The following is a 22,783-nucleotide window of genomic DNA, read 5'->3' on the forward strand; positions in this document are numbered from 1 at the left end:
ACGGAGTGACCAGATCTCAGGCCCGGCTTGGTAAAACCAAGGGAGTCTGAGGGGAATGCCAGAGCAACATTTGAGTGTCGGGGATTCTTAGGGTGCTGGTTCTTCGAGCAAGACATCAAGGCAGGTGAGTAAATCCAAGTGCAAAACTACAAAAAAACAGGAGACTCAATGTTAGTCAAAAATCAGCATACGAAAAGAGACTCACAGGTTTCAGGATCAGGTCAGAGGCCACAACGTACCACGACTGGGTTAAGGCTCTGGCATCTTCCATCTGTCTGAGCACTCCTTAAGTATCTAGTGGAAGCCGCTTCCAACGAGCCGCAGGTGTGGGCCACGCCCCCCAGACAACTAGAGCCACCTGTGGAGCAGAGTTGGAGCACGGACCAAAACAGAGAACCCTGACACTGACTATACGTAACTTTAATTAAACAAAAATTATGACATATATTTTGTCGAACCAAAAAAAACAAAACAATTTTTTTCCTTTATTTTTATATTGCCTTGTGTCTTATCACTCTATCACTCCTTGAATTACTAACACTATGTATTGTTTAGTACCTAAATACAAGATTTAGAAAATGAATGAAGGCATCAGAAACATATAAAATTAAAAAACAAAATCCAAGTTGTCTCACCTGTTTTCTTTTTATGCGCCACATATCCAGCAGCAGCAGCAATGGAAACAAGTACCATAGCAATCACAGCACCTATGATGGAAATGGTAAGGCTACTGGGCCTCTCTGATAAACAAGAATAGAAGGACAAAAAAACATAACTGATTGTCACGCCTTTACAGTAATAAACTGTGATTACAGTAATAAAAGTGCATTTGCATTTACTTAATTCCATCTAACTGAACTGTGATGTAAAATTCTGAGCTGAACCAATGTAAAAATATCTGTTGCTTCGCTCAATATGATGCAGCCACCCGCTGCCATATATTGTGACGGTCTCATGACCAGTCCATGTCTTCTGTCAAGCAAATTGCTAGTAAGTTAATAACTCCTTGAACATATCTTTTATGAATTTGCTTACTGAACTTTTTTTTAAAACTCATATTAAGAGAAATAGTTTCCTTATTTGAAAAAAAAACCATATTGTTCAGATTTAACTTTTCAGACAGGCATTCTGAATCCACGACTGCATCTACAGAGCTCATGAAACAACAGCTGAAGTGCTTTGGACACAGATGCCACATGTGCAGAAAAGAATATAGCTGCAGATGTAAAATGTTCAAATACAAATAGATCCAAATGGCAAGAATAGCTGCGCTCTGCTTTTTTTAGCAACTAAAAATATCTGTGGTCCCATCATGTGCTGATTGTGAAACAAAGATGCAAGGGCATAGGTTTGATTTGAACTTTGGTAGTGACACCTACAAACAAACCTTCCCTGGTCTGACGTCTTTGGTCTTACGCAATATTCATGCTCCTATCTTTTGATGCTTAAATTGAGCGTCAGGGTGCGTTTCGTCTGTCTAAATAGAAAAGCAGTATATCTTGCTACATTAATACAAATTTTATAACCATGACACATACTAGATGCTGTTTGTTAATGTTTAAAGCATCACCGGATCTGATGAATGTCGAATTGAGACTTTTTTTCCATTTGAACTACCAGCAACAGAGACAGACGGTAAATATGTGCCTATTAAATCAAACATAGTCAAAATATGTCTGTTGTCTGTAGATTTATCCTGTATTTTCTTTTGAAGATATAGAAATACACAGAGATAAACCCCACCTATCTAAAATACTCTGTCTGCATCATAAAACACAGCAAAATTATACATTCAAGGGGCTGCATATAAATATATAGTATTTACTCTGCACTGGAAGTAGAAGTGTAACTGATACTAACAGCATTTCAAATATTAAATTCAAATTTCAACAAATGTACAACTGGGCTGTAGTAACTCTGTAACCCCATCATATATCTGAAGTGTAGATAACAGCTTCTAAATACCTACGTACATCTCATCAGTGAGTTGTCTACCTTGTCAATCAAATGCCAGACGCGTTAGTGATTGGCTGCGTGGAGTGCCAGGCCCCGCCCCCGCTGGCGCAGAGAACCGTTGAATCCATGGGAACGCCAAGCGCTTCAAACGGAGGCGCTCCGGGCGAACTTGTGCATGTACGCACTTCTGGCAGAGCCGAACCGACACGCAGGAATACTCTGAATCAGTAATTTTTTAGGGGTGCTGAGCTAAGATTTAGGGGTGCTTGAGCAACCCTAAAATGGCCTAAATACACCTCTGTGCGGGCTTAAAAAGACAGGACCAGAAAGGCTTAAACTACTCATCGGGCTGTTTCTTACGATAAAATAAGATGATCAAGTTGTTACTGTTTTATTTCTTCTGTCATGCATCGTCAGCAGGTAAAATAAGACGTCAACTCTAATGTTTTACACGTTTCTGTGTCCTGTCATTGCTTTGGAATGTATTCGAACCGCGATGTTTGTTAAGTTTATCAGGAATTTTGTAAGTCGGTGTTATGCACTAAGCGATTTACTGACTTTTCATGTCCCTAAAGAGAAACACGCTCTGGGATTTTTTATCACCGGATCCTTGGAGCTCTCGAACTTCTCCAAATTAGAAGTTTCTGCGATGATTGATGAAGAGTCGGTCGGTTTTTGCGATGGCAGCAACAAGAGACTGAAACTTAACTATGACTGGATAAAGACATTCCTCCATGGAAACCCTTTGGTGTCAGAGTGGTTCAGTCAGCAGTGTTTTGGAAACCTGCCCAACACATTTAGAGGCATCATCGCTGTTTTGAAAGAGGAGCTCAAACAACCACAAGGTATGAAAATAACACTAATCATCTGCTGGAAAATTCTATTTTAACCGAATGATCCACTAATATTTATTTCTTCACTGAGCAGAATTTACAAAATATTGTTACTGAAAGTGATGAAATTAAAAGGTGGCTGGATGTTTTAATTTAAATTCAGGTGGTGATTTTAGGTAATTTCTACTGAAGTGGACATGAAAGTAAAATGTTACAATCGGAACCTTAAAAATAAAAAGACGTCTCCCCCCAAAATACGCTGAAGTTGTCTATGAAGGTTACAGCTGTTTGTTTGCATGTTTTTTTCAGTCATTTATTTAGCATCAGAACTCATCAGAAAAAAATCTCATCTCCACAATTCATTTAAAAGGTCATTTAAAAAAACATATACACTCGTTCATTTGTTTTTATTGGCATTAGATACGGCAGCTATGACCTGATAAAGCCCAACAAATTTATACCGTTTATTGTATATTGTACTACAGTTGTGGATGCACTCACATATAGAAACATGAATTATCTCGAAGCAGAAAAATACATTTTTGCTGTTTATTCATCCAGTCTTTTGTGGGCTAGTGAGCACTTGAAACAACATTTATCTTTCTAAGGTTTTGAAAGCTATTTTCATCATCTTCAATAATGTTTGCATTTCTATTTAAATGTATAGAGCTTCATCGAGTGCCTGAGAACCTCAAAACGCTTCGCACTAAAAAACATACAGCTATTCATCCATTCATACACACAAATCACACCATGCTGGTGGTACGCTACACTGTATCAACAGCTGCCCTGTGGGGCAGACTGAGAGAAGGGAACCTATCATATAATCGGCCTTTGACTACTGACAGCAGGGAAAGTGTCTTGCCAAAAGACACAACGACTAATATGGCTGGAGCAGAGGTTCAAACTGACAACCCACCGGTTATAGGACAAACTCGCTTGCTCCTGCGACACCTCATTAAAAGAAAAATTATTTAGTAATTAATAGCAAACCTATTAGAGATTCAGGAAACTACATATTGTATTTTGTAACAGTTATGAATATTGCTAATAACTGCAAGGTTGTTCACCTGTTTCAATTTGTCTTTCTGTTTCGTCTCAGGACTCCATATTTTACAGCTGGTAATTTCCTGTGACTGGGATGAGGAGACTCAGAAAGTTAATGCTGCTGTACTGTACGGTTACAATGGAGAAGACTTTATTACTCTGGATCTTGAGAATCTGATATGGATCGCTCTACAACCTCAAGCCATAGAAATTAAACAGGCATGGAACACTAATAAAGCTAGATCGATGTTCTTTAAGACAATTCTTACCCAGTGGTGCCCTAAATGGCTTAAGAGATTGTTGGACAAAGGGAAAAGAATTTTGCTGAGAACAGGTGATTATATGACAAGATCAGATTAAAGTGATTTTCTTTAAAAAAAATAAATAAAAAGAATGTCTTAAAATATCAGGTTTATTTTACTTTAAATCTTTAGCTGAGGAATAAGACTCAGAAGAGGTCAAACAGCATCGTCCTTGTTGCTTTTCTCCAAATGAAATAAATGAAATTTCAAACACTTAAAATTTGAATCTTGGTTGTTTTGGGAACAGATTTTCTTTATAGTTTTAAACCTGGTGGATGGCATGGTAAAGGTCCAGGCACTCACTCTTTGTTGCATCTCATGTGCTGCTTTAATTATGTTAGGAACATCCATTCTTAGGTATTAAGAGTTAGATGTGTGTAGGTATAATTTATAACATCATTTTAGTAACATACCTCTTTGATAAATTTACAGGACTCAAGCAAGAGCATGATTTACATTTTGCTCTGCAATGGAGTTCCTAAAAGCCATGGCATCATAATTGAAGATTATTTAAAGGTTTAGTTACTCTAGTCCTCAATAACTTTTAAATTTGAAGTAAAGCGATCTGGGAAGTCCTGTCTCTCATTTTAGCAAAGAGCAAAAAGGAATACGTTTGCTAATCAACCTGAAACATGAAATCTTTTGTCTGATTTAAGGCCAGATGTGAAGAAAATAAGATGCATCTTTAACAGTGTAACTTCCTGGTTTTAGCTGTATGTGACTGTGACAGGTTCCATTTGTTTTTATCGCCATCTTCATTTCCAATCATTTCCCCATTGTCAGGTTCTCCTAATTTGTTAACTTTATCTTGTTTTCCATACTCCCAGAGCATCCCTCCTTGTCTCTGCTGCAGAAGTCTCCTTCCGCTCCTGTCAGCTGCCACGCTACAGGTTTCTTTCCCAGCAGAGCCCTCATGTTCTGGAGAAAAGATGGGGCAGAGATTCATGAGAATGTGGAACACGGAGAGATCCTTCCAAACAACGACGGAACATTCCAGATGAGTATTTACCTGAACATTTCCTCAATCAGTCCTGAAGACTGGAGGAGGTACGACTGTGTGTTTCAGCTTCATGACAGAGAAGACATGATCAAACTGGATGAAGCAGTTATAAGAACCAACAAAGGTAAGCTAAAATGTGTGCCTTTTACTTTTTGTGTATTTTTTATTTATTTTTTACTTTTTAATATTTGTCATTTCAACATTTGATCTGACCACGTGACTCAGTAAGCCAAGTTTGGTTTCATGTCTTATTCAGTTCAGTTATATTAAATTAAATCCATCCATCTTTCCCTCCATTGTAAAGAATCAAGTTTTGGACCCAATAATTCAGCTGACACACAGAGAGCTGTTAAAATAATTTATTTAAGTAAAAGGTGTAGCTGGACAGGTAATCGGTAGACTCGGCCACAGGAACCAATAGAAAGGAGAGGAACAGGTTACTGCCTGCAGGACAAGCAGTGTGCACTGAATGTGATCCACTAATTTTTCTTGAATCCAGAAGGTGGCACAGAATCCAAGCTGTGGATCCAGGTAGTTGGTGTGTGTTTGTTTGTCAGCTGAGCGAGCAAAACATGTCACAGCTAGAAGCTGAAGTTTAAAGAGGGAACAATCCAGGGTCATGCAGAGTAGTCAGAGGCAGGCAGAGTTATCAGAGGGGAAATCCAGAAATCTTTGTTCAGGATCCAGTCCAGGATTTTTATCCAGTAAGGGCTCAGAGAGGCAGAAGTAACAAGATGGCGAGGCAGAGTCAGGGTACTTGTTTGGGTTGTTGTCTAGAATCTGAAGACCAAACGAGACAGTCTGACAGGGGCAAGGCGAACAGGCAGGAATCCACTGAACGATCAGAGTTGCACATAGAAGGGCAGTCAAGGAACACTAGAAGGTCTACTCATAGTAATAGTTTTTGAGAATCTGGTGCCTACACATTGGAAGAGCCAGGTATAAGTAGTGCTCCTCCCAGGTGCGACAGCTCCAGTAAAGACTTATTGAGTTTGTTGGGAGCAGCAGAGATTATAAAGTCTAATAGTAGATGGGAGGAAGGATCTGCAATAAGGCTCCTTTGAGCATCTAGGATGCAGCAGTCTGTCACTGAAAGAGCTCTCCAGCTCTGCAACACCTCCATGCATGGGGTGGGAGACATTCTTCTTTAGCGATGTTATTTTTCTTACAGTCTGTTTGTGTCCCACCACCTGCTCTGGGTCCAGGGGGCATGATATGACAGAGCTGATCCTCCTAATGAGCTTATCCAGCCGCTTCATCTCAGCCACATAAAAGCAACTGCTCCAACAAACCAATTCAATTCAATTCAATTTTATTTATATAGCGCCAAATCATGAAACATGTCATCGCAAGGCACTTTACAAAGTCAAGTTCAATCATATTATACAGATTGGGTCAGATTATACAGATTGGTCAAAAATGTCCTATATAAGGAAACCAGTTGATTGCATCAAAGTCCCGACAAGCAGCATTCACTCCTGGGGAACCGTAGAGCCACAGGAAGAGTCATCTGCATTGTACATGGCTTTGCTGCAATCCCTCATACTGAGCAAGCATGAAGCGACAGTGGGAAGAAAAACCACCCATTAACGGGAAGGAAAAACCTCCGGCAGAACCGGGCTCAGTATGAACGGTCATCTGCCTCGACCGACTGGGGTTACAGAAGACAGAACAGAGACACAACAAGAGAGACAAAAAAGCACAGAAGCACACATTGATCTAGTAATCTGTTCTACATTAGATGGTAGTAGCGGGTGAGCCGTCTTCTCTGGATGATGTCACAGTTAACAGAACGCCAGACCAGGTGTACCTACTATGAAGAGAAAAGAGAGAGAACAGAAAGTTAAAGCAGAAATGACAACACATAATGCATAATTGAAGAACAGTAGAACTCAATAGAGTGAGAAAATTAGATCCTGATATCCTCCAGTAGCCTAAGCCTATAGCAGTAAAACTATAAAGGTAGCTGAGAATAACATGAGCCACTAGTTATAATTTTTGTCAAAAAGAAAAGTTTTAAGCCTAGTCTTAAAAGTAGACAGGGTGTCTGCCTCACGGACCAAAACTGGGAGTTGGTTCCACAGGAGAGGAGCCTGATAGCTAAAGGATCTGCCTCCCATTCTACTTTTAGAGACTCTAGGAACCACCAGCAGACCTGCAGTCCGAGAGCGAAGCGCTCTGCTAGGAACATACGGGGTAATCAGAGCTCTGATATATGATGGAGTTTGATTATTAAGGGCTTTATACGTTAGAAGAAGAATTTTAAATTCTATTCTTGATTTAACAGGAAGCCAATGAAGGGAAGCTAAAATTGGAGAAATATGATCCCTCTTGTTGATTTTCATCAGAACTCACCATAGATCAGGGATGGGCAACTGGCGGCCCGGGGGCCGCACACGGCCCTCGTCATCATTCAGTGCGGCCCGCGAATAGATCAATAATAATTTGATAATGATAAAAAAAAAAAAAAAAAAAAAAAAAAAAAAATGTAATTATATTTTTGACCGATAGGGGGCCGTACCCAAACAATAGCGGGCATGGGCCGCTTTGCAACAGCGAGGAAGAAAGTCAAGAGCCCTGGCCCAGCGCCATAGAGATTGAGAGATAGAGAGCTCTATGGCTCTGCCCTGGCCACTAGCAGTGGAATAAAGGGAAAACTTGACGAAAAAGTCACATTTTTCAGGCAAAATGGGAAGAAGTATGGACATGGGGATTTTTTTTGGTCTCTTGTCATTCACACACAACATAAACCGTGAGAGCCGGCGTGAGTTTTGAAACTGCAAAGCTTTGTCTTAAGCAGAAGATCAAACGTGCAGCACCGCGTTCACAGACCAGTGTGATGCATTCGTGAGCGTCAGAAAGCTATGGTGCATTCAAGAGCATGGGACATTAGATTTTTCAGAATAAAAAGCTAACAGATGTGCATAATCAAAAAGTAACAGAAATACAATTATAGAGCATTCAGTATTGTAAGAAAGCCCACACAGTTTCTGGATAGACACATTATTGTTTGAGTTAAGTTCTGTTCCGTTTTATGCCTCTTTCCTTGTAAATTTGAAATGACCCATGCTCCTGAATGCATTAATATGGAGTTTAAATTCCTTTTTTGCAATTTTTTTTAAAGCAAGTAGTTTGTCTTTTGCTTAGGGACATATTAAAATGCATTTATATGCAGAAAATAGTTATGTTGGTGCAGTAAACATACAGATATAAATTCATCTAAAATTTGTTGTTATTGAGAATAATTTGTAGCGTCTTTCATATCCAATTATTTGAAGTGCGTGGTCATGTGGCCCTCCAATGGTCGTGCTGAAAAAAATGTGGCCCTCTTTATCATGGAAGTTGCCCATCCCTGCCATAGATGGTGGTTGATGCCACCACAGAGCCTGCAATTTTCCCCCAGTAGCTGTTGAGAATCCCAGCTCTACGGTGGGGAGACAGGGAAAGCGGTTTTAGCTTATAGTGTTACTAGAGTTATTTATTTTTAAATTATCAGTGTACTATCAGTATAGCTAATAACCAGCCCCAAAATATACATAAGTTACATTTAAACTGTTTAATTCTTGTCTGAAGTGAATAACGAAGAGGTAAAAACTCATAAATGTTAACCACTGCTTTTAAGTCAAAGTTGTCACAGATTAATCATAAAACATTTAAACTTATAAAAAAGAGTTTTTACATTGTATGGCACAGCCACCTAGTATGAATCCAAATATACACACGAAAAAAGACACACATAGACACGTATATATGTATATCTGTGAGTGTAAATACTGTTACAAAGTCACATTATTACTTTTAATATATATAATTTTAAAATTTGCATAATTTCTGACATAGGATGCTCCATAGTTTTAGTTGACAGAAATAAAAACTTGTTTAAGTTATTCAAGAGCTTTGAATTTAACATTAGAATTGAGTTAAATAAATCCAGCTGCACTTTAAAGGTATAATAATAATTTTTAATTTTGTTTTTTCACCAGAGAGTCCCAGTAGCATAACCCTCCCCATCACAGCTGCTGTGATTTCTTTTGTCCTTATATCCATTGCTGCTGCTGCTGGATATGTGGCATATAAAAAGAAAACAGGCAAGCGACTTGCATTTTGTGTTTGTGATGATTTTTTGGTGTCTGTGTCCATTTTCTGTATCTTAAATTTAAGTAGGCTACTAAGCAGAGTTGGGCTTCTGAGCCACAGACTTAAGAAACTGATTGTATGGTAGTAATTAAAGGAACAGAGTAATAAGACAAAAAGTGATATAAAAATAAAGGAACATGTTTTTTCTTTAGTTTACTAAATATATATGATAATATTAAGTGAACTATCATTTTAAATATTCAGGCATTTGCTAAAGGTTACATGAATGTCTATACTTTGTTTTACAGACCGAGATCATCCACTACCATCAACCTGTAAGTAAAAACAAACAAACATGTTTTGACTGTTTCAGCTAATTATATATTACTGATATTTAAAGAAATAGTGTTGGAGTGATTTTGTAAAATCAATACCAGTAAGACTTCTCTGACCTGTAGTAGACATATTTCATATTGTTGTGATGTTGTAAAACCTCAGAGAGGCGTATGGCTAGTATCTGATCAGCTAGACTCCAGTGTTAGCATATTTTTGCTATTTAAAACAAGTCAACTTGAAAGTGTCCGTCTACTGCAGGTAAGAGAACTATATTACAAATAGGAACTTCACTTCAACTCTTTTAAAACTGTACCTCCCTTTGTTTTTGCTCTCTATTTACCCTGACTCTTTTTTTGCCTTTCAGCTCAGGAGAAAAACACCGAGCTCAGAGAGACGCTAAATCCAGAGACCTGATGAACAATCCATTGCCTGATGTGTGAATTCAGTCTATTTATTCATGTGAAGAATAAGAATAGTGTTTTTTTTTTACAATTACACTCAGTCACATAAGAAGGGGTTAACAGACCTGATACTGAGTAAATGAAACTAGATTTTTATCTTTGCAAAAAGCCGTTTTTTTTTAAACCATAGACCTGATTCAAGTTAAGACTTGTCAAACCTGAATTGATGTAATGATAGTTTCACTTCAGAGCAGAGGAAACTATTCAGATTTTGTGCACGCTAACATTGCTTTGGCTTTGAGAAAATGTACAAAACAGAAACTGCAAAGAAAACCATAAATAGTTTAAAGTAGACGCCTTTCTCCACATACCCTGAGATGTATTTACAAGATTATGTGCATGTGCAAAGACATACGTACACACTATTCAAACAGTACAACTACAGTGACATGGTCTGAATTCCAGATATCACAGATAAAAACATTTACTGCATTTTTGACAAATCGACAGGACAAGATTTGCAGTATATTGTAGGTCAGGGGTCATTAACCTATTTGAAAATGAGAACTACTTCATTGGAGTTGTGTCATATGAAGGGTGACCAGAACTGACCTTTGAACTAGAAGAGCCAGAGTTCACCTTAGCTTTATGTATAATAACCACATTTTTCATGCTTTGTTGTAGATATTGTCATTTGTGTGAATAAAGAGGACGACTATCAGAATAAAATAAAGTTTTCAATGCAGCTCACTGGTGGATGATGATTTTTTTTTTTTTAGAACAGGCTCGTCCTTGGGGACTACTTGGTGCCTGCAGGTTCCATGTTGGTGACCCATGTTCTAGGTAAAGGGACAAACAAATGCATATTTCTTTTAAATCATTGTATAGTAGCCAGTTTAACACTGCGCTAATTTAGTGTTGATCCGTTGCTGCTTAGTTATGACGCGCTGAGCGGCTAACGTTGTACCTGTTGTTCGCTTGTCAAATGAATTCCAGCGTTCTTCTTCTTGTCCAAAAAGAAACCGTTTTAGGCAGATGAACCATTATGAAGGTCTCCATTTATTCCATGACAGCAACATTGGTTCACAATGACTCCGCCACAGCGGTCAAAAACTTGTATGCCCTTCCGGGTTCAACACCTGTCAACTACCCGTCACCTCTTGGTTTATATACAGAAGCCGACAGCCCCATCTGGTGACCAAAACCCAAAATACACATTTGGCTCCAATACACCGGCCCCTAATTGGCATAATAAACAAATATGCCAATTCCCAAAACAATAATAGTACAGGAGGCAATATGTGACACAAATGCAACATTAATACATTCATTTAGACACCATACAACAGACAAAGTTTGGAAATTGGTCTCTCAATAATATTGGACTTCGTTTTCAATTTCACTGATCTCACAAAACCACGACTATCTGGAAACACTTCCAAAACCTTCCCAAGAGGCCAGGATCCTCGAGGTGCAGAAGGATCTATTATGACCACAATATCTCCCACAACGACATTTTTCCTCCTTTCGTTCCATTTCTGCCTTTCTTGAAGCAAAGGTAAATATTCTCGAACCCATCTCTTCCAAAACAGGTCAGCCAGGTATTGTACCTGTTTCCATCTTCTTCTTCCATACTGATCCTCTGGCTTAAACGTTCCAGGCGGAAGTGAAGGTTTTCCTCGGAGTAAGAGCAGGTGATTGGGGGTAAGTGGCTCCAAATCGTTTGGATCATCTGAGAGGGTTGTAATAGGGCGATCATTCAAAATGGCTTCTGCTTCGCACAATACTGTACTTAGTCCTTCATCATCAAGAATTTGCTGACGCAGCACTGGGTTAAGTACCTTTCTCACCAGCCGAATCATTCGCTCCCAAACACCACCAAAATGTGAAGCAGCAGGTGGATTAAAAATCCAATTAATTTCTACCTGTGCCAAAAATAACTTTATTATGTCCTGATCTAGATTAACAATAGATTCTTTCAATTCTCTCTCAGCACCAACAAAGTTTGTTCCATTATCACACCATAACTGTTTAACTTGTCCTCTTCTGCTGATAAATCTCCTCAATGCATTGATGCAAGAATCTGTATTAAGAGAGTAGCTGCAATCTCCAAATGGACGGCTCGACTTGCCAGGCAAGTAAACAAAACACCATATCTCTTGCAGTATGTCCGTCCTCTTTTAACTTCAAATGGCCCGAAATAATCAACCCCAGTATTAAAAAAGGGGGGATGATCTGGGAGAATCCTTGCAACGGGCAAATCAGCCATTTTTTGCATTAAGGGCCGACTGTTATATCGCCTGCAGATGCTGCACTCACCAATAACCTCATAGCAGAATTTCCCTTCGTAATCCAAAACCTTTTCCGTACAGTTGACAGTGTGTGTGTCCGTCCTGCATGTCCAAGAACTTGATGAAAATGCCTGAGGATTAACTTGGAGATGTGTTGTTCTTTGGCCAGAATTATTGGATGTTTTACTTCATCTGGCATTGCACTTCTATGAAGACGGCCCCCAACTCTTAAAATTTCATCTTCCAAAACAGGATCTAACATATAGATAGAGCTCTTACGGCTCACTTTAGAGTTGTGCGACAGAGCTTCAATCTCATGTTGGAATTTTTGCTGCTGACAGTACACAATGATGAAGTTCTCTGCACTTTGGAGCTCTGCCAATGACAAACTTCCACCTTTTGAGTGATTAATGATTCTTTGGCACCTTCTTGTGTTCATCTGATGTACAACCGGGTTATTGTCTATTACAGAGTCGAGCTGTTTTCGCCTTCTACATTTCTTCTTTAATACACACTTCAGCCTTAGGTACCAGGCCACTGCTCTTTTAAGTCTTCTCCAATCGGAAAAATGTGCAATAAGCTGGTCAGTAGGTGCAGGAGTGTCAAGGCCAATGATGTTAACTGCAGCCTCCTTCTTAATCTCTTTGTCGCCTACATCCAATTCTACATCAATCACCCCTTTAGGCCACTTTTCTTCATCTTTCCGCAAGAACTCTGGTCCATCCAACCATGTCCTAGTTTTCAGAAATTCTGAAACTTTGATTCCACGAGACACATAATCAGCTGGATTTTCTTTTGTACTGACATGATTCCACTGAGTAGGTTCTGACAAATTTCTGATGGTTGCAATTCTATTTGCCACAAACGTGTGAAAGCGTCTGTCTTCATTATTGATGTATTTTAACACAGATGTGCTATCAGTCCAGAACACTGTTTTTTCCAGATAGATATTCAGCTCTGCTTTGACCATAGCATCCATCTTCACAGCTAAAACAGCAGCTGAAAGTTCAAGCCTCGGGATGGTGATAACTTTCAGTGGTGTTACTCTGGCCTTCCCCATAAGGAAAGCAACATGAATGATGTTTTCATAATTTATCATACGAATGTACACAACAGTTCCATATCCAGTTTCACTAGCATCTGAAAAGTGGTGTAATTGTGCATTCTTTATGGCTCCAAACCCAACAGGTTTTATACAGCGGTCAACACTAAAGGTAGACAGTAGCGCAAGCTCCTCCAACCATCTTCTCCATTTGTGTAAAATGTCTTGTGGCAGTGCATCATCCCAGCCACAGCTTCTTTTACACAGTTCCTGCTGCATCAGTTTTGCTTGTAATGTCACTGGTGCCAGGAAACCCAGTGGGTCATACACAGAACTATTCACAGATAACATTCCACGCCTGGTCAGGGTTTGCTGTTTCAGCTTCATCTTAAACTGGAAGGCATCAGTCTCCACACACCACTGCAGACCCAAAGCTCTTTCCATTGGAAGCTTATCGATATCCAGATCCAACTTCTTCAAATCTTTTGCTCTCTGCTCTTCTGAGATGGCCTGCAGCACAACACGACTGTTGCTTATCCATTTCTCCAATATGAAGCCTCCTTTTTTGCACAGAGCAACAAGATCTCTTATCAGATGGATAGCTTCCTCTTCCGTGGCTGAACTTTTGAGACAATCGTCAACATAAAAATTCTGTCTCACAGTTTCTATGACTTCTGGTGGAAATTCAGTCTGATTGTCTTGGGCAGTTCTTCTTAAAGCATATGATGCACAGCTGGGGGATGAAACAGCTCCAAACAGATGGACCATCATCCTATAAGGTACTGGTTCCTGTGTAATGTCACCATTTGGCCACCAGAGAAAGTGGAGAAAGTCGCGATCTCTTTCGGGCACCTGCACTTGATGAAACATAGCTTTAATGTCTCCCATTATGGCTATTGACTCTTCTCTAAATTTTATAAGAACCCCCAGCAGAGTGTTGGTGAGGTTGGGGCCTGGCAACAACTCGCTATTCAAAGACACTCCTTTAAACACCGCAGCACAGTCAAACACCACACGTAAAGCTCTCTTTTTTTGGATGGTAAACCCCATGGTGGGGAATATACCAAATTCTTCCATTGTCACAATGCAAAAGATCCTCAGGTACACGTTCTGCATATCTACATGAAATGATGTTATTCATACACTCCAAATACTCCTGGTGAAAGTTCTGATTAAGCTTGAATCTTTTCCTGAGACTTTGTATTCTCTGTTTGGCTACCACAAAGTTGTTTGGTAAACAGACATCCAGTCTTTTAAATGGCAGGTTCAAGCAATACTTCCCATCCTGCATTGCTGCAGATGTTTCCATAATATTCCGGGCATGTCCAGCTCCTGAACGTACTTCAGTTCTTCCATTACGTTACAGCAGCCACGTAAGTTTTGCAATACATTGCAAAACTAAAACTTTTAAAAACCTAACTAGTGGGCTGGATATCAGTAAATATAGCACTATCTTACCTTTTTAGTAGTGCTTTTCCCATAGTTTTCTTTGCAGAAAATGACTATATACTTTAAATCCAAACCACAAAGGATGCATGTTCAGTTGACATCAGTTGGAGGGTCCTGACTCGTTCTTGCCTCATGCCTGATCATGGTCAGTGTGTACCTTTATTATGACATTCCCAGTTTTGTGTGAAATTCAGTTCCCCTGAAATAATATGTTCTCCTGCACAGGGACGCCACCAGGGATGGCCATACCCCCACCCCCGTGCCATGTCCTGGCCACCCCACTGGCCGGTGTAAATTGTAGTAACGTCAGTTTAGCATTTCATCCCATCATGCACAGCCAGCAAGACAGACACTTTTCCTGACCTTCTAGCACACTTTTATTTGTATCTGCCAGCATCTACTTTCCCCTAGTAACTGTTTTGTTTTCCAATACATGTACACCTTATTCCTAATTTAATTACACAATAAAAATGAATTGTTGTTCAACTCAAAATGTTAACTGTACTGTTGTTGGTGTATGCACATTAGATCATTTGGAACATTAAAAATTCAGAAAACCCTTAAAAACCAAAAGATATTAGTAGGCGTTTACCCAAGTCTTTCTGATAGTTTTCTACATGCAGCTTTACTACAGCAGCAGAATAAAATCCTGAAATTACACCTTTTAGTTTCAGTGCCACCCCAAGAGTTTAGGTGGCTCCATCTGGCCCCTGTGAAACTTTTCTGGAGGCACCACTGCTCCTGCAGTCAGGAGACCACAGTTGAAAAGCTACAGCAAATTTATTAAGAAAGTAACATTTCTTCCACTCATCATATACAATTATTCCTCTACATTTGAAGCTCTTCCTTACTAAAGCTACATAAGGGAACAGAATGTTTCAAGGTGGCTTTTGTCTCTAAAATGATCTTTTCTCTCTAGATCTAGAACAGAGAGAGACCAATCAGATCATGTATTGGCTCATTGTTTTTGTCTCTCCCACCCATTTAAACCATTTCCATAATTTTGGAAGCTATGTTAGTTTTCATCTATTTATCCAGTGATGTGTTCTAGATTACATAAAAAAAAAGTGGTGTTAAAAAATTTAGCAGAACACGGGTCACTGTTATGAAGGCCAGACTTTAACGCCTCTCCTTGCCTGATCTCCCCGTTGCTCCTGTCTGATCCCATGCCCACTGGCAAGCCAAGCATCCACCTGCGCTGCCTGCATCTCCTCCTTCTTTCCCTCAGGTAGTGTGACAGAGCTGACCTTCCGAATGAGCTTATCCAGCCACTTCTTCTCAGCTACATATTAGCAACTGCTCCAACGAACCGCACCATAGAAGATGACTGATGCCACCACAGAGCCTGGAAACATACAATTTTCCCCAATACATGTTGAGAATCCTCCTATGACTTGCGGTCAAAATCAGAATTTGCTGAATCTGCTGAAAATACTTTAAATATAAAATTATTACATACTGTTCAATAAATGATAAGCTTTTTTAATTAAGAGTAATTTTCATTTGAAGGTCCTTTTATGGGGACAGCCATCTTGGTGAAGAACAGTACTGGCACCTCCCAGTTTGTGACGTCAGGTCGCAGGATCGGCTGTAGAGCAAGTCCCAATGCCCTATCTGTCCCCTTGTGAATAAATACCCGTTTTCATGCCGAAATATTTTTTTAACCTCTTAAACAAAAATAGACGTGGTATTAAGCATTTAAATTTAAAGTAATACTAACTGTACATTTTGAAGACATAAAAAGACAACGAATAAGCATTAAAGTACGGTTTATGGTTTGGGTTCTGCAGTGTTATAAGATGAGTATAAAATTCATCTTTACAACCAATCTTTGCTCAAAATGGTGATCTGCACCGCCTGATCTACTTTCAGCAGTTATCATCAATTATTGCAACCGTAAATTGCGGAAAATATGGGCAGAGCAGCTGCTTCAGAGTTTACTCTCTGCTCCTGTCAGGATGAGCTCCAGTGTGTTATGAGGCGGAGGGATATTTCAGTGTCACTTAGTTTAGAGCCCAAACGATCGACTTCACTTTCAGAAACAAGCCCCAAAAAAACTGCACCCGCAACTCATGACATTTACAAGCGACTTTAGAAATTTTTTCCAAGTGTGTCATATCACTCTGCCCCTCTGGTCGGGTAAACAAATGTCCCTGCAAATTCTACATTATAAAGGAGAAACACCTACTAAAAAGTCTCGCTCTCATGTCATCTTGAAGACATTCTCCCTCGAAATGTTGGCTATAGACGACGTGTTTTCTCTCTGGCCAGAAGTTCGATGGCAAATCCTCCCTCTTCGAGTAGGTAATCCAAAAGAGCTCGTGGTCGATCATGAATCGGAAAGGTGAAAAAAACTAATGTTTTTTCCACTTTTACCCGACGTATTGCAACATCCAACTGCCATGCACGTGAGCATTGTTGCTTCAACAGTAACAATAATTTCCTTTATCTTGGAGTCAGCCAGTCCTCACTTGTTCGTATGCAGCTGGTGCAAAATACTGCAGAATTTCTTTTAACAGAAATGCGTAAAAGGGAGTATATTACTCTAGTCCTGTCTTCAATTGAGGTGTATTTTTGGTATGATATTAAAAGCTTTCTGTTCATTTTTAAGGTTTTAAATAACTCAGTAGAGCTTCTCCACTGCTACATCCTCAATCAGTGTCTTAGGACCACTGATCAGTTGCTCCTGGTGGTTCCCGGTTCAAAGAGGAAGCTGGGAGGAGACAGGGCCTTCTCTGTTGGGGCCCCTGAGTTGTCCATTTTTAAAACTTGTTTGAAAACTTTTACTCACTGGCCTTCAACCTAACTGAGATTTGATTTTACCTAATTTTTACTGGTATGGTCTTTATCTGTATTTGCATTATTTTATTGTGTTTTGTAGCACATTTTAATTATTGTGTGCTCAGTTTTTCCATTTTTATCCCTTAGTGTAATTTTATTGTTTTGATATTTGAAAACCTGGTAAACTGATGGAGAAGTCTGCAATGTAGAGGGTGAACAAAAACGGTGCCAGCACAGTTCCTGTATTCTCAACTTAACTCAATTCAAACTTTATTTATAAAGCACATTTAACAATTTAACATTTAACAACAACCTGGGTTGACCAAAGTGCTGTAAGGATATCACAGTTGCAGGAAATAAGGCAAAAACTGAAAAGCGAAAATACATAAACACAAAGCAATAAAATAGAATAAAATAAGTTAAGATTTTAAAAAAATTGAAATAAATTGTTTGCCAGATGTCCACTTAGACTTGATTAAAAGCCAGGGAGAAGAAGTGTGTTTTTAGGGAGGATTTAAATTCTCCTCTCATACTGAAGATGTGTCCCAGGAAGCCACACAGCTCATCCACGCAGCACCTCAGGGGCCTGAAGCTGAAGCCATCCAAAACTACAGCCTTCCTCACTTTGGTCTTTTGCAGAATGGAGTATTGAGAAAGACAGGATGAGGAAAAGCTGGATTACCTGGAGAGAAACCACACATGTACAGCAAACTTGGTGCAGAAAGACCACTGGCCTTAGTTCTATCCCACAACCATATTACAGCAAGATGACAGTGCTACCAGCTATGCAACATTGCAGTCCATCCAGTTCAATTAATTCTATTTATATTGTGGCACTTAATGTAATATCAAGGCACTTTACAATGTCAAGTCAATCAAATTATACAGACATATTGGTTCAAAAGACTTTCCAAAGAAATCCAGCAAATTATATAGAGTCGTTGACCTGCAGTATTCTCTCATCCCACAAATGTCATTAGCAGAAATTCCTCATACTGAGCATGCATGTAGCGACAGTGGAGGGAAAAACTTCCTTTTAACAGGAAGAAACCTCCAGCAGAACTAGGCTCGTGTGAACGGCTATCTGATATGACAACTGAAGACTGTAGTGGCTTCATTTAGGAGAGAAACACTGCAAAGCAGATAATCTCTAATCCAGTTTCCAAGTCTAGATGATAAAAGAGAGCACAAACAGTAAAAGTCAGCCAATAGCTATGAGAGAGACATGACCAAATGTATCATCTATTCAACCATAAAATGTTTCTTTGTTATATTTGTACTCTAAATATTTCTGAGACATTAGTGAGTATTCTCTACTGTTCTTGAGTGCTCATAAAAAATCTACATAGTAACAAAGTAAATGAAAAACTGGAGTTTTCCTTAAAGCTTTGAACAATAATGTAAGCTTGATCATACATTTTAGGGCTTGAGTTCTGTTGTAGAGGCCTGGATGTTCAAGTTCCTTCACAGCTTAGCTGTTTCTTCTTTTCTGCTCAAGGCACATTGATGTTGTTCTTTGAAACAGCTGGAGTCACTTTTGTAGTTTGAGGGTCACAGCTCTAAGGTCTCCTCTTAACATCACTAAGGCTTTGGCTTTCCAGAGCCTCTGTGTTTTTTAAGCACTTAGTAATCACAGAACCGCTCGTACTCCTTCTCTGTTGGTTGGGATTGTCATATCTTCAAATACGGACCTCTCCTTTAATTTGCCCACCGCTTTTTCTGGTTAGTCAGCAATCAGCTGTTAATAAGTCTGGAAGATTCTAAGGACGTTAACTATGTTATCGTCCACTTTCTTTGCCCCGGAATTTCCTGTATTCTGTCCCAGCTGTTTGGTTGTGATGTCCTTTGTAAGCTTTATTTTCTGTTATCTTAAAACTAGCTATTTTGATCACACTGCCTCATTGTCACATGTCCTGCATCTTTTGTCCTGTTTTGATAGGAATATCATTAGTCTTTATTGCTCTAATGCTAACCAATAGTATCTCTGTGCAGTCTTTCTGCTGGTCTGAGTATCTACTTAGATTTGTGATTTGTCACTCTCTGTCTTTAAAGCTATATGAATATTTACAGTTAAGGCGGGGAGACAGGGAAAGCGGTTTTAGCTTATAGTGTTAGTAGAGTTATTTATTTTGAAAAAATCAGAGAACAGATAAAACCCCTGTAAATCAATCAACTGGTCATATTAAGTATAGCTAATAACCAGCCCCAAAATATACACAATTTGCTTTTAAACTGTTTAATTCTTATCTGAAGTGAATAATGAAGAAGTAAAAACTCAGAAATGTTAGCCTGTGTTTTTAAGTCAAAATGGTCACAGATTAGTCGCTATACATTTAAACCTATAAAAAAGAGTTTTTACATTTTATGGCACAGCCACCTAGCATGAATCCTAATATACCGACAAGAAAAAAGACACACATACACACGTATATATGTATATCTGTATGTATGTGTGTGTGTGTGTGTGTGTAAATACTGTTACAAAGTCACATTATTACTTTTAATATATATCATTTTAAGATTCGCATAATTTCTGTTCCTTAGTTTTAGTTGACAGAAATACAAACCTGTTTAAGTTGTTCAAGAGCTCTGAATTTAACATTAGAATTGATTAAGATAAATCCAACTGCACTGTAAAGGTATAATAATCAGTTTTTATTTAGTCCCAGTAGCATAACCGTCCCCATCATGGCTGCAGTGATTGCTTTTGCCCTTATATCCATTGCTGCTGGTGAATATGTGGCATATAAAAAGAAAACAGGTAAGCGGCCAAAATGAGTTTATTCCGTAGTGTGTGTGAGCTCTCCCTTAGAGATAGGGTGAGGAGCTCAGTCATCCGGGGAGGACTCAGAGTAGAGCCACTGCTCCTCCACGTCGAGAGGAGCCAGTTGAGGTGGCTCGGGCATCTGATTAGGATGCCTCCAGGACGCCTCCCTGGTGAGGTGTTCCAGGCACGTCCCACCGGGAGGAGGCCCAGGGGAAGACCCAGGACACGCTGGAGGGACTATGTCTCTCGGCTTGCCAGGGAACGCCTTGGGATTCCTCCTGAGGAGCTGGCCCAAGTGGCCAGGGAGAGGAACGTCTGGACCTCCCTGCTGAAGCTGCTACCCCCGCGACCCGACCCCGGATAAGAGGAAGACGATGGATGGATTCACACATTACACCTGGGTTCAGACAGGGTGCCTAGGTGAACTTACAAATGACTACCAAGGTTAAATTAATGCAAAATTAAAATCAATGTATTCAAGTATGTATAATGTTACGGTATATTGGGTAAGTGTTTGGCCCACATGCGGAACATACACTCAGGAGAACACAGATCTTGTTTTAAAACAATGACTTATTGAAGGTAAGGACCAGACCGGAGGTTCCGCAGCCAGATGGAACGGAGGGAAGCGGAGCAGTGCCTACGGGAAAGTAGGGATTTGATCAGGGCCCTGAAGGTCGGAGAAGGAACAGGTGCCAGCTGAGGGGTTCTTGAGGAGGAAGAAACATGGAGAGTCTTGGGAGTCTGTTTTTAATGTTCTATTTTGTTTCTACATTTTATTCCTACTTGCTTTTATTCTGTTTTATTTTTCTATATTTTTATCATGTAAAGCACTTTGCATTGTCTCTGTACTGAATTGTGCTATACAAATAAATTTGCCTTGCCTTTGCCTTGGGAGTCTTACGGTGGAGCAAACCTGGGCACAAGAAGCACACAGGTAGACGACAGAACGCTTACGTGTTAGGAGGTTGGCCAAATGAGTCATACATCAAGGGCACTAACACTATGGTGAAGAAGTGCTGGCAGTCGTCTCCTTTTGTACTCCTCCAGAGGCGTCTGCAACGAGGAACACCTGCGTGTCTCCACCTGTTGGAGAGAGGGGAGAGCCCAACCCAGGACTGCTCCATAGATCCTGACTATGATTATGTATCTAGTGCATTAAAAGTGGACCAGCATGGGACAGGCCACTAAACATCTAGTAGGTTCTACCAAGAATATTGACATGTCAGACTGAACTGATTATTTTATAGCTTCATATCAAAAGAAAATAGAAAACTGAAAATAAAACCAAAAAGCCAAATAAAATACAGCTCTTCCCACTTAAAATAAAATTTTAGTTAGCAACATTTCTACCTGGATAGTTTTATGTTTATATCTTATCTGTTATCCATAACAGATTTTTGCAGATTGAAATGGTTTCTCTGTGAAAAGATATCCCGGTTGGGACACATCGTTCACACTTGTCATTCAGGGCGATGCTCGCCATCGCAATTACAGAATCCAAGGTCAATATAAAACTAATCTGCGTAAAATGCAGAAAGTAAAGAATTCTGTCCCGTTTCAATTATTATAATATTCCATATGCTTATTTACTCTCCAAAGAGCACAGCAAGTCATTCACATACATCCCATTTTAGATTTTAGCTGATTTAGCCTCCGTACGATAAAATAACATAAATATAAATAATTAGCAGCAACTTTTCTTTTCTGCTCAACCAATAAGACACTGACAAGGAAACAAATAACGCACAACTTGAAAATTAATTAATAATCACTTTGTTAAAATGAATAATAAATCAGGCCTTTTAAAAATGTCACCTTTTAGTTGCTACTAATACATTTAAAAGGCCTTAATCTTACATGGAGAATATTAGAAACATTTGTGGCTCATTTTCCCAAAGAGTTGTTGTATGAACCAGATGAGGTTATCTATGTGTGTTATGATAAGTACACTATGGATCACTACAGTGATCCATAGTGTACTTATTGGTCATTTTATGCTTATAACAAATAAAAAAATCTGAGAAAATATACTTAGGCACATTTGCAAGTAAGAGTTGTATGAATCAGATGAGGTTATCTATGTTTGATATAATTTTGGTGGCAATACAATGATCCATTGGGGATTATATTCTTATAATAACAATTTAGAAATCTCAAAACAGAGTTATGCACATTTTCCTAAAGTAAGAGTTGTAGTATTATCATTTTATACTTATTTTAATGATAAAAAATGTGAAAGTGTAGGTATTACTTATTAATTATTATTACTATTAAAACCTGATTAAAATGAAAGGCCTTTATCAAAAGCCATTAAATTTATAGAAAATACTCAAAATCTTATATTATTTTTCCAATACAAGAAACATAGTTTGAAAGACGTGAGATCAGATATACATAAAATGAATTTGATGATGATCCACCTCTCCTTGGTGACGCTGTTGGATATTTCTGTTATTATTGTTCTAGTGCCTCAATTTGCAGACTATGGGGTTCCGATT

The 22,783-nt window shown here is 39.1% G+C and overlaps 1 protein-coding gene across 3 annotated transcripts; it reads left to right on the forward strand.

Moving 5' to 3' along the window:
* The first annotated feature begins 2,119 nt into the window (after window positions 1–2,119).
* LOC105922145 (major histocompatibility complex class I-related gene protein) lies at window positions 2,120–10,820 on the forward strand. Of its 3 annotated transcripts, XM_036134326.1 has the most exons (7): window positions 2,120–2,376; window positions 2,532–2,801; window positions 3,892–4,170; window positions 4,966–5,262; window positions 9,122–9,226; window positions 9,524–9,550; window positions 9,916–10,820. In XM_036134326.1, exons 1-7 carry the CDS (start codon window positions 2,328–2,330, stop codon window positions 9,963–9,965), a joined length of 1,077 nt encoding a protein of 358 aa, XP_035990219.1. In that variant the 5' UTR covers window positions 2,120–2,327; the 3' UTR covers window positions 9,966–10,820. The 3 variants fall into 3 exon arrangements, with proteins under 3 accessions (XP_035990219.1, XP_035990218.1, XP_035990220.1); XM_036134325.1 differs by having other exon boundaries at window positions 2,120–2,801; XM_036134327.1 differs by lacking the exon at window positions 3,892–4,170 and having other exon boundaries at window positions 2,120–2,801.
* The last annotated feature ends 11,963 nt before the right edge of the window (window positions 10,821–22,783 follow it).

Source organism: Fundulus heteroclitus, unplaced genomic scaffold (genome assembly GCF_011125445.2).
Source record: "Fundulus heteroclitus isolate FHET01 unplaced genomic scaffold, MU-UCD_Fhet_4.1 scaffold_80, whole genome shotgun sequence".
Classification (NCBI taxonomy): Eukaryota; Metazoa; Chordata; class Actinopteri; order Cyprinodontiformes; family Fundulidae; genus Fundulus; species Fundulus heteroclitus.